This window comes from Sus scrofa, chromosome 15 (assembly GCF_000003025.6).
Source record: "Sus scrofa isolate TJ Tabasco breed Duroc chromosome 15, Sscrofa11.1, whole genome shotgun sequence".
Classification (NCBI taxonomy): domain Eukaryota; kingdom Metazoa; phylum Chordata; class Mammalia; order Artiodactyla; family Suidae; genus Sus; species Sus scrofa.
In genome coordinates this window covers 120,809,537-120,824,837 of record NC_010457.5, presented here as the reverse complement: position 1 = coordinate 120,824,837, position 15,301 = coordinate 120,809,537, and the positions used below count along the sequence as shown (strand labels likewise).

General features: G+C 41.2%; 1 protein-coding gene across 1 annotated transcript in view; it reads right to left on the bottom strand.

Annotated features, from left to right (window-relative positions):
- Positions 1-14,952, bottom strand: part of CYP27A1 (cytochrome P450, family 27, subfamily A, polypeptide 1) — a 42,311-nt gene extending 27,359 nt beyond the window's left edge. Inside the window, 1 exon segment of the mRNA NM_001243304.1 lies at positions 14,034-14,952. Coding sequence (NP_001230233.1) covers positions 14,034-14,303 — 270 coding nt within the window. The 5' untranslated portion in view covers positions 14,304-14,952.

Here is a 15,301-nt window from a genome sequence, read left to right as displayed (position 1 = left end):
ATTCTGCAGTAGGACAATATTTTCCTATCCCACTCTGTGGTCCAAATATACAATTTTTTTTTAATTGAAGTATAGTTGATTTACAATGTTGTGTTAGTTTCTGGTGTACAGCAAAATGATTCAAGTACATATTTTTCTTTCAGATTCTCTTCCACTATAGGTTTTACAAGATACTGAATACAGTTCCCTGTGCTATACAGTAGCCCATGCTGTTAATTTTACATATAGCATTGTGTATCTATAAATCCCAAACTCCTAACTTATCCCTCCCCCAAGTTCTATATTGATATATAAACATCTTGTGCATTAATTATGACTACTGCCTAGTGTTCCATTGTACAACTATATCACAATCTATTTATCCTACTGGTGGGCACGTACCATGTTTCTGAATTTTTGATTTTACAAGCAAAGCTACAAAAAAATGATTTTTGCGCATGCGCGCAGCCATTATTTCAATACCGTAAAAACATCTGTTTTCATGCAAGACAGAAGAACTGCCATTAGGTTAGTGCCAGATAGTTGGATATTAAGAATTTCCCTCTGATTTTGCACTGCAGAGAAACGATGGGCTGAGAGCAGAGGAAAATCTAAGAGTGATTCAACAGAGACAATACCTGGGATGCCTTCAGAGAGAATGCCAGGAAGACAGAAGCATTTCCCACCCCCTACCCACACCCCTCAGATACCCAGAGGCAAACCTAGTACACTCAGCACATCTTCGCCTATAAGCTGTACTGGTGGATTGCAACAATGAGAATATTCCAAGAACAAGGAGGAGATGATCAGCAACAGATGCAGAGCTAAAAAGAGGATGCAGATGCAGAAGTGGACATCAAAAGTAAGGACCCGGAGCTCCTTGATGGCTCAGCAGGTTAAGGATATGGCTGTTGTCAAGCTGTAGTTCAGGTTGTTGCTATGGCGCAGGTTCTATCCCTGGCCCGAGAACTTCTGCAAGCCATGGACGTGGCCAAAGGATAAAAACAAAAAGGTAAGGACTCAGAGCCAAACAGAGGTACCAGAAGAAGGACCATCAGAAGTCCTCAAAATATTATGTTGGACTAGGAAGCACTAGGTCGGCCTTCCTTTGGTCTCAGGCTCTCTGTTCTTTTGTTGTTGTTTTTTAAATTGTAAAAGGTAATACCTATATGTACATTGTTAAAATACAAACAGTACAGAAGATACAAAAAGACCTAAAAGATGGTGAACTATGCCTGGGCAGGATGAAGCAGAGAAACCTCTGGTGGGAGGTCCATAGCAGTCTTGCCATAAAAAATTAAAATTAAAAAAATCTTCCTCCTAACTTTTACCTCCAGACTCCAAGACTCCTACACCCTATACAGAGGTAACCATCATTACCAATTTCTTGAGTGTCCTCCCAGAGACAGAGACATTTTATTTTTATTTTTTTTGGCCATGCCTGTGGCATGTGCAAGTGCCAGGCCAGGGATCCAACTGGCACCACAGCAGCAACCCAGGCTGCTGCAGTGACAACGCCAGATCCTTAACCCTCTGGGCCACAAGGAATGCCTATCCCTCACACTTTTTATCCACAAATGATGGCACGTTGTAGTTTTGCGCTTTACTTCCCATCTCTTAGCAAGCGATTCATATTTTTACACAAAGATCTATTCTTTTTAATGGCTGCATAAAATTCCTTTGTATGAACGTACTATAATTTATTTAATTAGTCCCCTACTGGGACATGTAAGTCCTTCTAAGATTTCCCAATCAGAAATACTGCTATCTTGAATAGTCTGGAATATCTCTTTGACCATAGAATTTTATCCATAAGATAAAACTTCTGGCAATGCATTTGCTAAATTGGCATGATTCACACTTTATGCCTTAATACTTAGTTTAAAGTTTCCCATCCCTGAGGCATTAAAGGCAATTTTACTCAATTCTTCCAGAGGCTCAAGGACAATCTGTAAATGTCTGCCAGATGAGACTGAAAAACACTGAAGCCAAGTCAAGGTAACTGGAGGATAATCTCTAGATGGCTTGGTGGCAACATGAGTACTGGGAAAGAAAATCCACCTAATCAACAGTATTAGCCAAAGTGGAGAAAGAATGCGTTAACAGGATGGGAGTAGCTGTTACAAAACCTAGAAGAATTAGGGTGATGGCGGTGTCACAGAATGTCTTTGGGAGTGTTCCTTCTTCACAAAAATAAACTCAAAATGGCTTAAAGATTTAAATATAAGACAAGACACCATCAAACTCCTGGAAGAGAACACAGGCAAAACATTCTCTGACATCAATCTCATGAATATTTTCTCAGGCCAGTCTCCCAAAGCAACAGAATTAAAGCAAAAACAAACCAGTGGGACTTAATCAAATTGACAAGATTTTGCACAGCAAGGGAAACCAAAAAGAAAACAAAAAGACAGCTTACGGAATGGGAGAAAATAGTTTCAAATGATGCAACTGACAAGGGCTTAATCTCTAGAACAAACAAGCAACTTGTACAACTCAACAGCAAAAAAGCCAACAACCCAATTGAAAAATGGGAAAAAGACCCGAATAGACATTTTTCCAAGGAAGATGTACAGATGGCCAACAAGCACATGAAAAAATGCTCAACATCATTGATTATTAGAGAAATGCAAATCAAAACTACCATGAGATACCACCTCACACCAGTCAGAATGGCCATCATTAATAAGTCCACAAATAACAAATGCTCGAGGGGGTGTGGAGAAAAGAGAATCCTCCTGCACTGTTGGTGGGAAGGTAAGCTGGTACAACCACTATGGAGAACAGTATGGAGTACCTTTGAAATCTATACATAGAACTACCATATGACCCAGCAATCCCACTCTTGGGCATATATCTGGACAAAACTTTCCTTAAAAAAGACACATGCATCCACATGTTCATTGCATCACTACTCACAATAACAAAGACATGGAAACAACCCAAATGCCCATTGACAGATGATTGGATTAGGAAGATGTGGTATATATACACAATGGAATACTACTCAGCCATAAAAAAGAACGAAATAATGCCTTTTGCAGCAACATGGATGGAACTAGAGACTCTCATGCTGAGTGAAGTAAGTCAGAAAGAGAAAGACAAATACCATATGATATCACTTATATCTGCAATATAATATACAGCATAAATGAAGCTTTCCACAGAAAAGACAATCATGGACTTGGAGAATAGACTTGTGGTTGCCAAGGGGATGGAGGAGGGAGTGGGGTGGATTGGGAGCTTGGTGCTAATGGATGTAAACTATTGCCTTTGGAATGGATTAGCAATGAGATCCTGCTGTGTAGCACTGGGAACTATGTCTAGCCACTTATGATGAAGCATGATAATGGGGGAAAATAGAATGTGTACATGTATGTGTAACTGGAGGATAAAAATGTATTGGTGAAATAATTTTTAAAAATAAAAAATAAAATAGTTATGGAAAAACAAAACAAAGCAAAACAAAACCCAGAAGAAGGAGCCAAACAGCAAAAATAGGCAGCATTTATCTCTGAAAAGAGATGCTTAATCTAATGGACAGGAACTAGAAAAGCACATTCAACCAGGTTTTTAGATGAAATTTCCTTCCATACAATTGTACTTAACTGCTATAGTTTGAGGTCACTGCACACCAAGCATTCCACCGTTGTAGTTCCTAATTTCTCTTCCTAGTAACTGGACTCTAGGATGCAGGTGCGATCCCTGGCCTCACTCAGTGGGCTGGGGATCCCTCGTTGCTGTGGCTGTGGTGTAGGTCAGCAGCTGTAACTCTGATTAAACCCCTAGCCTGGGAACTTCCATATGCCGAGGGTATGGCCCTAAAAAAAAGCAAAACAAAACAAAAACAAAAACAGGGACACAGATTCGTTGCCATTTCTCTCATTGAAAGTTCAGGTCTACATCTTCTCCTCTAGAATCTGGGTGGGCTCTGTAACTGCTTTGATGGGTAGAATATAGAATACAGCAGAAATGATGCCATGTCAGTTTCTGGACACAGGCCTTAAGAAACTGGCAACTTCCACATTCTGTCGCTTGGATTACTCACTCTGTAAGAAGTGTGACTATCAAGAGACTGTGCTCCCCCCATCGCCAGGTTAGCCTCGTGGATACTCAGCTGTTCTGGCCAAAAGAGCCCGGGCACCCGACATGCAATCGAAGAAGCCATCTTGGAAATTTCAGCCCCAGAAGATGTGACACGGAGAAAAGCTGAGGAAGCCAGCCAAAGTCAGACCTGAGGCCAAAACTATGGCCCCACTTGAGCCATCCCAGCCATCTTCAGCCATTCAAACTAAAGCCCCACAAAACTGTAAAGCAGAGACAAGCCATTTCTGATGGGCACTGCCCAAATTCCTGATCCATAAAATCATGAGCGTATAAGCCATTATGTTGGGGATACTTTGTTAGGTAGGAGTAACTAGAATAGGGGGCTTCTATGTGATAGGGTATTATGATCCCTGGGAGGGCTAACTTTTGTAAATAAACACTCTAATCCACAATTTGTTTCTGTGGTTTTGGCCAGTGTGGGTCTGTCCCCAGTAGTCTACCCATGCTGAATGTACTGACAAAATTTAGTTTCTGAACCTGAAAAGCTGAGAGCTGAAGCTCCAGGCTTAGCCAAACTTCCCACTTCACTCTCTCTTTTCCACTCTATCTTATGCTAAACAGCCCAGATCAGGGAGCTGAGAAGAGCCTCAAAAAATTTACCACCAGATGTAGCCACTGCTCAGTACCATTCACAGCCCTTTGACTTGTGCATGAGGTGTATTCATCTATCAGACACTACTGAGAACCTTCCCTGTCTCCAGGACTGTGCCTGGCACTAGGGATGGGGGGGACACAGAGATGGTAAAGACATAGACCCAGCCTTTAGAGCTTCACAGCCCTGTCTCTAAGCCATATAAACAAGTAATGATAAGAAACATGCATTTATAGGAGTTCCCATCATGGTGCAGCAGAAACGAATCTGATTAGGAACCATGAAGTTGTGGGTTCAATCCCTGGCCTTGCTCAGTGGGTTAAGGATCCAGCATTGCCGTGAGCTGTGGTGTAGGTCGCAAACGTGGCTGGGATCTAGCATTGCTATGGCTGTGCTGTCGGCAGGCAGCTACAGCTCTGATTAGACCCCTAGCCTGGGAACCTCCATATGCCACAGGTGCAGCCCTAAAAAGACAAAAAGACAAAAAAAAAAAAAAAGAAAGAAAGAAAGAAAGAAAAGAAACATGCACTTATATAATAGACCTAAAGGGAGAAACAGATAGCAATGCAATAACACTAGAAGATTTTAATACCCCTCTTCATCCAGTGGATAGATCATCCAGACAAGAAATCAATATGGAAACATTGGCCTTAAATGACATATCAGACCAGATGAACTTAATACATACAGAACATCCCACCCAAAAGCAACAGAATACACATTCTTTTTCAAGCACACATGGAACATTGTCCAGGGTAAATCATATGTTAGGCCACAAAACAAATCTTAATAAATTTAAGAAGACTGAAATCTAATCAGGGATCTTTTCCCACACAATGGTAGGAAACTAGAAATCAACTGCAGACAGAAAACTGGAAAATTCACAAATACATGGAGATTAAACAACATGTTACTGAGTAACCACTAGGTCAAAGAAGAAATCAAAAGGAAAACAAACAAAAAATAACTAAATATTAATAAAAATGGAAAGCATAACATATCAAAACTTAAAGAGAGAAAAGCCTGAGAAAAGAGGCTGAGGCCTCAAATATCTTCTTGAGGAATTTAAAGGTGATACCCAGGCCCCATGGGGATTCCTGGGCAGGGAAGCAGTTAACCAAACATGCTTTTAGGAGCACTGACATGGCAGTGGTGTGCGCATATTGCAGGGCAGATCAAGCAGTAAGGGAGACCAAGCAGGAGGGAACATTCAGACAGAGAGTAACCTTCTCAGAGTCATGATGGGGCTGCTCATGCTGCCAGCCGAACTGCAGACAAGCAAGGAAGCTGACTTGGTGGTGGAGCTGCTGGAGCTGCCAGAGCTGGAAACGACATCTTCTGTGCTGGGCAGAACAAAGCCTTTGATGCTGATGTCCAGTGGGGAGTGGGAACAGAGGCTTCAGGAAAGGATGCGAAGAGTGGTAAAAACCAGAACTTATGGGAAGCAGCAAAAGGAGTTCTAAGAAGGAAGTTCATAGCAATAAATGCCTGCATTAAAAAACAAGAAAGATCTCAAATAAATAATCTAACTTTACACCTCAAGGGACTAGAAATAGATGGAAAAACTAACCTAAAGTTAGTAGAAGAAAGGAAACAACAAAGATCCAAGAAGAAATAAATTAAATAAAGACTAGCATATGATCCAGCAATCCCATTCCTGGGCATATATCCAGACAAAGTTATAATTCCAAAAGATACATGCCGAGTTCCCATTATGGTGCAGTGGAAACAAATCTGAATAGGAACCATGAGGTTGTGGGTTTGATCTCTGGCCTTATTTAGTGGGTTAAGGATCTGGTGTTGCCATGAGCTTGGTGTAGGTCGAAGACGTGGCTTGGATCTGGCATTGCTGTGGCTGTGGCGTAGGCCGGCAGCTGTAGCTCCAATTTGACCTCTAGCCTGGGAACCTCCATATACCATGGGTGTGGACCTAAAAAGACAAAAGAGACCAAAAAAAAGATACATGCACCCCCATGTTCGTTGCAGCATTGTTCACAATAGCTAAGACACTGAAACAACCTAAATCTCCATCAACAGATGAGTGGATTAAGAAGATGTAGTACATACACACAGTGGAATACTACTCAGCCATAAAAAAGAACAAAATATGCCATCTGCAGCAACATGGTGGAACTAGAGACTCTCATACTAAGTGAAGTAAGCCAGAAAGAGAAAGACAAATATCATATAATATCACTTATATCTGGAATCTAATATATGGCACAATGAACCTATCTACAGAAAATAAACAAACTTGTGGACATGGAGAACAGATCTGTGGTTGCCAAGAGGGAGGGGGAGGGAGTGGGATGGACTGGAAGTTTGGGCTTAGTAGATGCAAACTATTGCATTCGGAATGGATAATTTCAGTATAGCCCAGGAAACTATATCTGATCACTTGTGATGGAACATGATGGAGGGCAATGTGAAAAAAAAAGAATAAATAAAAAAGACATGGTACATAGATGCAATGGAATACTACTCAGCCATTAAAAAAAACAATGAAAATGCCATTTGTGGCAACATGGATACAACATAGATAATCATACTAAGTGAAGTAAGTCAGAAAGAGGACAAATACATATGATATCACTTACATATGGAATCTAAAATAAGTCACAAATGAACCTATATGCAAAACAGAAACAGACACACAGACATGGAGAATAGACTTATGGCTACCAAGAAAGATGATGGAGGGAATGGGATGGACTGGGAGTTTGAGGTTAATAGATGCAAACTATGACATTTAGAATGGATGGACAATAAGGTCCTACTGTATAGCTCAGGGAACTATATCCAATTTCCTGGGATAGACCATGATAGAAAATAATATAAAAAAGAATGTATATAGATGTATGACTGAGTCACTTGCTGTATAGCAGAAATTGGCACCACACTGTAAATCAATTATACTTTAAAAAAATTAAATAAAGACTAAAACGATAGTAGAAAAGATCAGTGAAACAAAGAGCTGGAGTTTTAAAAAGCTAAACAAAATAAACAAACCTTTAGCTAGACTCAGCAAGAAAAAAGAGAGCTCAGATAAATAAAATAATAAATTAAAGAGGAGACATTACAGCTGATACCACAGAAACCAAAAGGATCACAAGAGACTACTGTAAACAATTATATGCCAACATATCAGACAACCTAGAAGAAATGAATAAATACCTAACTTACATCATACAAAGACCATATCATGAAAAAAGAGAAAAATCTGAGCATATCGATTACTGCAAAAAGATTGAAACAGTCATCAAAACCTCCTAACAAATAAAAGCCAGATGGCTTCACTGGTGGATTTTACCAAACATTTAAAGAAAAATTAATACCAATCTCTCTCAAACTCTTCCAAAAAATATAAGTGTGGAGGGAACATTTCCAAACTCATTTTATGAGGCTGGAATTTCCCTAATAATAAAACTAGACAAGGACACTACAAGAAAAGAAAATTACAGGATTCCCTGTTGGCTCAGGAGGGTAAGGATCCAGTATTTTCACTGTTGTGGTGCAGATTCTATCACTGGCCTGGGAACTTCTACATGCCATGGGTGTGGCAAAAAAAAAAAAAAAAAAGAAAAAGAAAAGAAAGAAAGAAAAAGAAAAGAAAATTACAGGCCAATATCCCTGATGAACATAAATGAAAAAATCTTCAACAAATGTTACAAACCAAATTCAACAGTACATTTAAAAAAGTACATCATGATCAAGAGGGATTTATTCCAGGGATGCAGGGATGGTTCAACATCTGCAAATAAATCAATGTGATACAACACATTAAGAAAATAAAAGATAAAAACATACCATCATCACAATAGATGTAGAAAATAAAAATAAATGAAATAAAGGGGAAAAAAGAGAAACAAAACAAAACAAAAAAATGAAAAAAACCCAATAGATGTAGAAAGGCATTTGACAAAATTCCACATCCATTTATGATTAAAAACTCTCACAAAAGTGGATAGAGAGAATGTACCTTAATACAGTAAAGGCCATATATGACAAGCCCACAGATAACATCATAGTCAATAGTAAAAAGCTGAAAGCTTTGCTGTAGGAACAAGACAAGGGTGCTCGCTCTTAACACTTTTATTCAACATAGTAGTGGAAGTCCTAGCCAGAGCAATTAAGCAAGAAAAAGAAATAAAAAGCATCCAAGTCAGAAAGGAAGAAGTAAAACAATCACTATTTACAAATGACATGACATTATATACAGAAAACCCTGAAGACTCCAAAAACAAACAAACAAACAAAACCCTGTTAAAACTAAAAAATGAATTTGGTAAAGTTGCAAGATACAAAATCAATATATCAAAATCAGTTGTATTTCTATACACTAATATCAAACTATCAGAAAGAGAAATTAAGAAAACATTCTCAAAAAAAAAAAAAGAAAATACTCCCATTTACAATTGCATCAAAAAGAATAAAATGCCCGGGAATGAGTATAACCAAGGAGGTGAAAGACTTGTATACAGAAAACTATGACAATGAAGAAAGAAATTAAAGACACAAATAAATGAAAAAATATTCCATGCTTATGACTTGGAAAAATTAATAATGTTAAAATGTCCATACTACACAAACCAATCTATAGATTCACTCTAGTTCTTATTAAAATTCCAATGGCAATTTTCACAGAAATAAACCATCCTAAAATTTGTATGGAACTACAAATGACCCCAAATAGCTAAGCAATCTTGAGAAAGAAGAGCAAAGCTGGAGGCAATCAAACTTCCTGATTTCAAACTATATTACAGGTAGATGCAAACTGCTGCATTTGGAATGGATAAGCAATGAGATCCTGCTGTAGAGCACAGGGAACTATATCTAATCACTTGTGATGGAACATGATGGTGGATAATGTGAAAAAAGAATGTATAAATATGTTTAACTGGGTCACTCTTCTGTACAGCAGAAACTGACAGAACATTGTAAATCAACTATAAATAAAAATTTTAAAAAACAAACTATATTACAAAGCTAGAGTTATCAAAACAATATGATATTGGCATAAAAGCACACACAAAGATTAGTGGAATAGAATAGAGAGTCCAGAAATAAACACACATATGTATGGCAAATTAATTTATGGCAAGGGAGCCAAGAATACATAATGGAGAAAGGACCATCTCTTCAACAAATGGTGTTGGGAAAACTGGATAGCCACATGCAAAAGAATGAAATTGGATTACTATCTTATACCATACATAAAAATTAACTCAAAATGATTTGACTTGAACATAGGACCTGAAGCCGTAAAACTTCCAGAAGAAAATATAAGTGGTAAGCCCTTTGACATCAGTCCGGATGATGATTTCTTGGATTTGACACCAAAAGCTAAAGCAAACAAAAGCAAAAATAAACAAGTGGGACTACATTAAACTAAAATAGCTCTGCTCAGCAAAGGAGACCATCAATAAAATGAAAAGGCAACCTACTGAATAGGACAAAATATTTGCAAATCATATATCTGATAAGGATTAATATCCAAAATATATGAAGTCACATAACTCAATAGCAAAAGAAACAAAATCCAATTAAAATATAAGCAGAGGATCTGAATTGACATTTTCCCATACAGATGGCCAACAGGTAAATGACAAAGTACTCAATATCATTCATCAATGGCAATCAAAGGGAATCCAAACCAAAACTACAATATCATCTCACCCCTGTTAGAATGGCTAAAAGATGGAAAAAAAAAAAAAAAAGAGTTGGCAAGGATATGGAGAAAAGGGAACTTTTGTGCACTGTTGGTGGGAATGTAAATTGGTATAGCTACTATAGAAAACAGTATGGTGATTCCTCAGAAAATTGAAAATAGAATTACAAAATGATCCAGCAGTCCCACTTCTGAGTATTTATCCAAAGAAAATGAAAATACTAAAAAAAGATAAATGTACCCCCACATTTACTGTAGCATTATTTATAATAGCCAAGACAAGAAGCAACCTAAGTGCCCATCAACAGATAAATGGATAATGAAAACGGCACATACACACCGAAACATCATTCGGCCATAAAAAGAAGGAAATCCTGCCGTTTATGCATTTACAACACGGATGGACCTTGAGAGAATTAAGTTAGGTGAAATAAGTCATTAAGAAAAACAAATACTGGATGATCTCATGTGCAGGTGAAATCTAAAAATGAAACAAAATAAAATTTATAGGGAACTGACTAGTGGTTGCCAGAGGTGGGCAAAATGGGTGAAGGTGGTCAAAAACTAAAACCTTCTAGTTATAAAATAAGTAAGGGGAGATTATAGGATTACAACCTGGGATGTAATGCCGAGTATGGTGATTAAAACACACTGTATTGTATATTTAAAAGTTGCTTAAAAAAAAAAGTAAATCTTAAAAGTTCTCATCACGAGAAAAAAAGTTTTTAACTATATCTCTATCTATAGAAACTTGATGCATGAAACAACAAATACTATATACAGGAGACATTTGGGGGACACAAGAGGGATCACCAACCCAGGCAGTTTACAAATTAGAGCTACAGGATGGCTGATCTCATCGTTCTCAGGGTGGACATCTTGGAAAGATACCAATTTGTTAAAAAATTCACATATAAATTTAACATATGTCACATTTTATCTTTTCTGCACTCTTGCCATTATTTTAGCTAGAAGAGAGAAAAAATTGGCATTTACGGACTAGCATGGCTTTCACATGTCTCCAACCCCTTAAAGTCCTACAATGCTTCCCTAAGCTGATTTTATTCATTTAATGTGTGATACGCAGTTTTTGACAACTGGGGGTGCAGGGGACACTATGGTCAGCTGTCATATCAATTCCACTCCTGCTCCTTGTGCAGTAGCTACCTGTTTCAGTGGCAGGGACCCCAACCGCAGCTTTAGGGGTGAGTCTGCATGAGTCTATGGCTACTATGATTGGTTCTGGAATGGGCAATCAACTCAGGTCAGTCAACGAAATCCCGCGAGACGGCGAACCAAGAGAATTTCAGGAGACCCAAACTGTAATTTTGATGGTCTCAGGAATCTCTAGAGCAAACTATACCTGAAGGGCACCCAACTCTTAGACGTCTCAGTTACATAAACTGAGTTGTATAAACTACTAAAGCTGTTTTATGGTTTAAGCCAGGGTAAGCAGCAACCAAATGGATTTGAACTGATACAAAAAGTGAGTCACTGGACGCATTCTCTTTCTCCATAGGGGTATTAACTGGCTTTTGTAGATGTGCAGCACTCTGCCCTTCACTAACCCACACCAGCCACACAGAGTGGGAAGGACTTATTAGCCCTTATTTTTTCCCATGGAGCAGCACAGGTTCATGTGACTCCCGAGCTTTGAGACACAAAAGCTAGAGCAGGAGGCCCTCCTACAACCTGAGTCCTGGCCTCTCCTTTAAAAGGTCACATATTCTTGGCTTTCTCATGCTTCCTCCACTTTCTAGAATTTCTTGGTAGCTAGTGCTATAGAGATAATCCTGTGCAAAACTTCATAGGAAACACTCCCTGAGAAATGATGAGAAATCCTTAGTCCCCACCCTTGAGGGCCTTCGCAATTCTAGAGGTTAAATCAAGCAGGGAAGCATTCAGCACTCTGGTTTCTTGGTTTACCTGGTTTCTTGGAGGTGAGTACACAAGAAATGACTTCTTAGCCATCCCTGAGTGCCTTGTGACCTGCCCACCATGCCTCGGAGACAGGAGCCCACCGGCGAAGACCCCGGGGGAGACGGCAGCAGTCCAGGCAGGTGCAGAGAGACTGCTCAACTTGGACCTTCAAACCCTCATAGTCGTTTCCTCCCTCACCTTCCCTCTCAGTCCAGCTTTCCCTGGGAGTGGCTCAGATACTGCTACACCCAAGCCTTTGTCACCTGAAGCCCTCTCCACCTCTCTTGTCCAATCCGTTCTACCGCACACACCATAACCTGGCAGGGTTCTTTGGAGGCCGTCTTCCCTCCATGGCCCCTCAGCAGAACGAGGGTCCTCCGTCTGGCCTTCAAGACCCTCCTCAAAGGCCTGTCCTATCCTCAGTCCCCACCGATTCTCCTGTTTTGTTTTTTTCTTTTCTTTTCTTTTCTTTTTAGGGCCACACATGCAGCATATAGAGGTTCTCAGGCTAGGGGTGGAATCAGAGCAGTAGCTGCCAGCCTACACCACAGCCACAGGAATGCCAGATCTGAGCCATGTCTTCAAATCTACACTGCAGCTTATGGCAATGCCGGATCCTTAATCCCCTGAGCAAGGTCAGGGACCAAACCCTCGTCCTCATGGATGCTAGTCGGGTTCACAACCCAGTGAGCCACAACGGAAACTCCTTTTACTTTATTTTTTAAATTTTTTATTAAAAAATTTTTTTTCTCCTCCTTTTTTACTGCTGCCCAGCACAGCTGCATTGTAACCAGTTTGTTCACCAGCCCAAACCAAGGCCTGTCTATTCCTCTTATCAATCACCGATAACCACACACGTGCCCGGGTGGCACATGGGAATCAAAGGTCCCACTCCTCCCTGGACTGGCTTTTCCCAGGGCACTCAAGCTCTCTTTCTGAAATCAGCTGTTCATCAATGTGTTTACTCCCTTGTCCTCCCTCTTCCTCAAAGGAGCTTATAACCAATCCCCATGAAGGTATTGGCCTCATCTCACTGAATCTCAGCTCTTGGAACAATGCCTGGGGCAGGGTGGGTGCATTCATATTTGTTAATATTCATCAGAAAGACAGATCCCACAGGAACCTCTTTGGTTCGTTTGCTAAAACCTCTCTAACTTAAGCAACACTGCGTTTGCCGTTCTCTGTCCCTTGGCAGTGGGCTATCCATGCATCCCAGATTCTCATCAGAGTTCCACAGAGTTGATAAACCCACCTTACTGGACTTCGATTTCTTAATAACAAATCTACCTTCTCCTTAATGTGAACGATTTTGCTTTCACTACCTGAGAAGTGACACTTTTTTTTTTTCTGCTAAGGGGAAATTTACCCTGCCAACTGCTAAACGGCTGTAATCCTCCAGAAGCCATTTCCTTTGGAAGAAGTCTGTGGTAGCCAGTATCCCCACAGTGGTTCTGTAACATCTGGCAGCTTATACACTGGCATCTGCCATCCTTTTACCCACACCGTTCCCTCCTCTTTCAGCCTCTGTCCACTTTTAAAACTAGCCTCCCCAAATCACCTCCTGGCCGGTGCCTCCTGCTTCATCACACTCCGCGACCTGTTCATTTCGGTTTGTAAGCCCTACAAATTTCCAGTGGGCGACTAGAGCCCCCGTCTCTCCCGAGCCAAGTTTGGTGTCCTTCACTTTTTGTCTAACGTCTGCCCATCGCCAGCTTCTCCAGACCCGAGCTCACCGCATCCCCGGAGCGCGAGGTCCTGCTGGGTTACCTGGAGCTGGTGTAAGTGCAGAACGTAGCCTTGTGCTAACAGTTGGAATAAGAGGCGCAGCCGCCCTGGCCCGGAAAGCTCCTTCAAGCTCCGCAGCCTCCGATCGCCAGGCCCGGTTCCGGGAGCCTCCGCTGTCTGGGCCGCCGGGAGTGCGGTGGGGATCGCGGCCTTGGCTCTGGCCCCCTGTGAGCCCAGAACAGGGAAGGGCACTCGCGTCCCCAGCAGCGCCCACCGCAGCCTCGCGCCACCCAGCGCACCCATGCTATTCATGGCTTGTCCTGCGGCACCTTCAGATCTGGAGTGCAGACTGCCTCGAGCGCGCCCAAAGGCGAATCAGGAAGGGCGGGTTCAAGGGCCCCGGTAGCCCAGGGTGGGCCGGCGAAGGTTGGCCAGGCCCCTTACTGCTCCGGTTTCATCGCGGTCTTCAGTCTCTCCAAACGGGACTTAACCAACTCACAGAAGCCCCCTTTTCCAACTGTCAGCCTCCAGGCTCGGGAAGGGGCCGGACAACGCCAAGGCAGAAGATGCACAGGGGCACTTAGGGGGACCCACAGAGCTCCGACGATGGCCGCCTCTCCCGCGACTCCCCACCTTTCACTTTGGCGAACTCTCGTGGAGAACTTGAAGTTCGCTTGGTCTGAACTCCAGGCAGGAGTGTAGCCCGGGAGGCTTCCAAGACCTGGAGGCCTCACCCAGTGAGTCCAGCCCTCACGCTCAGCGGGCTCGTCACCCCAAAGCCGCAACGCCTCAGCCCGGAGAGATTAAACTGGCTGCTGGCTTTTCCGAAGAGCCCCAGGGGTTGATCCCGGACTCTGAGCGCTGAGCGAGGAAAGAGCAAAAAAAAAAAATCCCCCAAACAAAAAAGTAAAACAAACAACAGCAACAACAAAACAGCCCTGTGTCCAGGGTCACCTGATTCCTGGAGGGAGGAAGCCAAACAAATTTAAATATTAGGTTTTTTTTTTTTTTTTTAATGCAATTCTACCCTTCTCCCTCCCCACCACCCACACACTCTCCAGTCTGCTGAGGTAGGATTTCTCAAACTGCAAGTTGAGATCAGATTTAGCGAATTTTTTTTTAATAAGATGGAAAAGAATAAAATAGTACAAAAAATATTGCAAGAAAAAGTATTATTTCGTGAACTCTTTATATCATATATGTACAGTGGATTAAAATTTTCAAAAAGTTAAAAACGATGCATACACATACAAAATAATAAACACGGGGTCAGAGATTATTCCGTCCATTAGTGGTGAAACCAGTAGGAT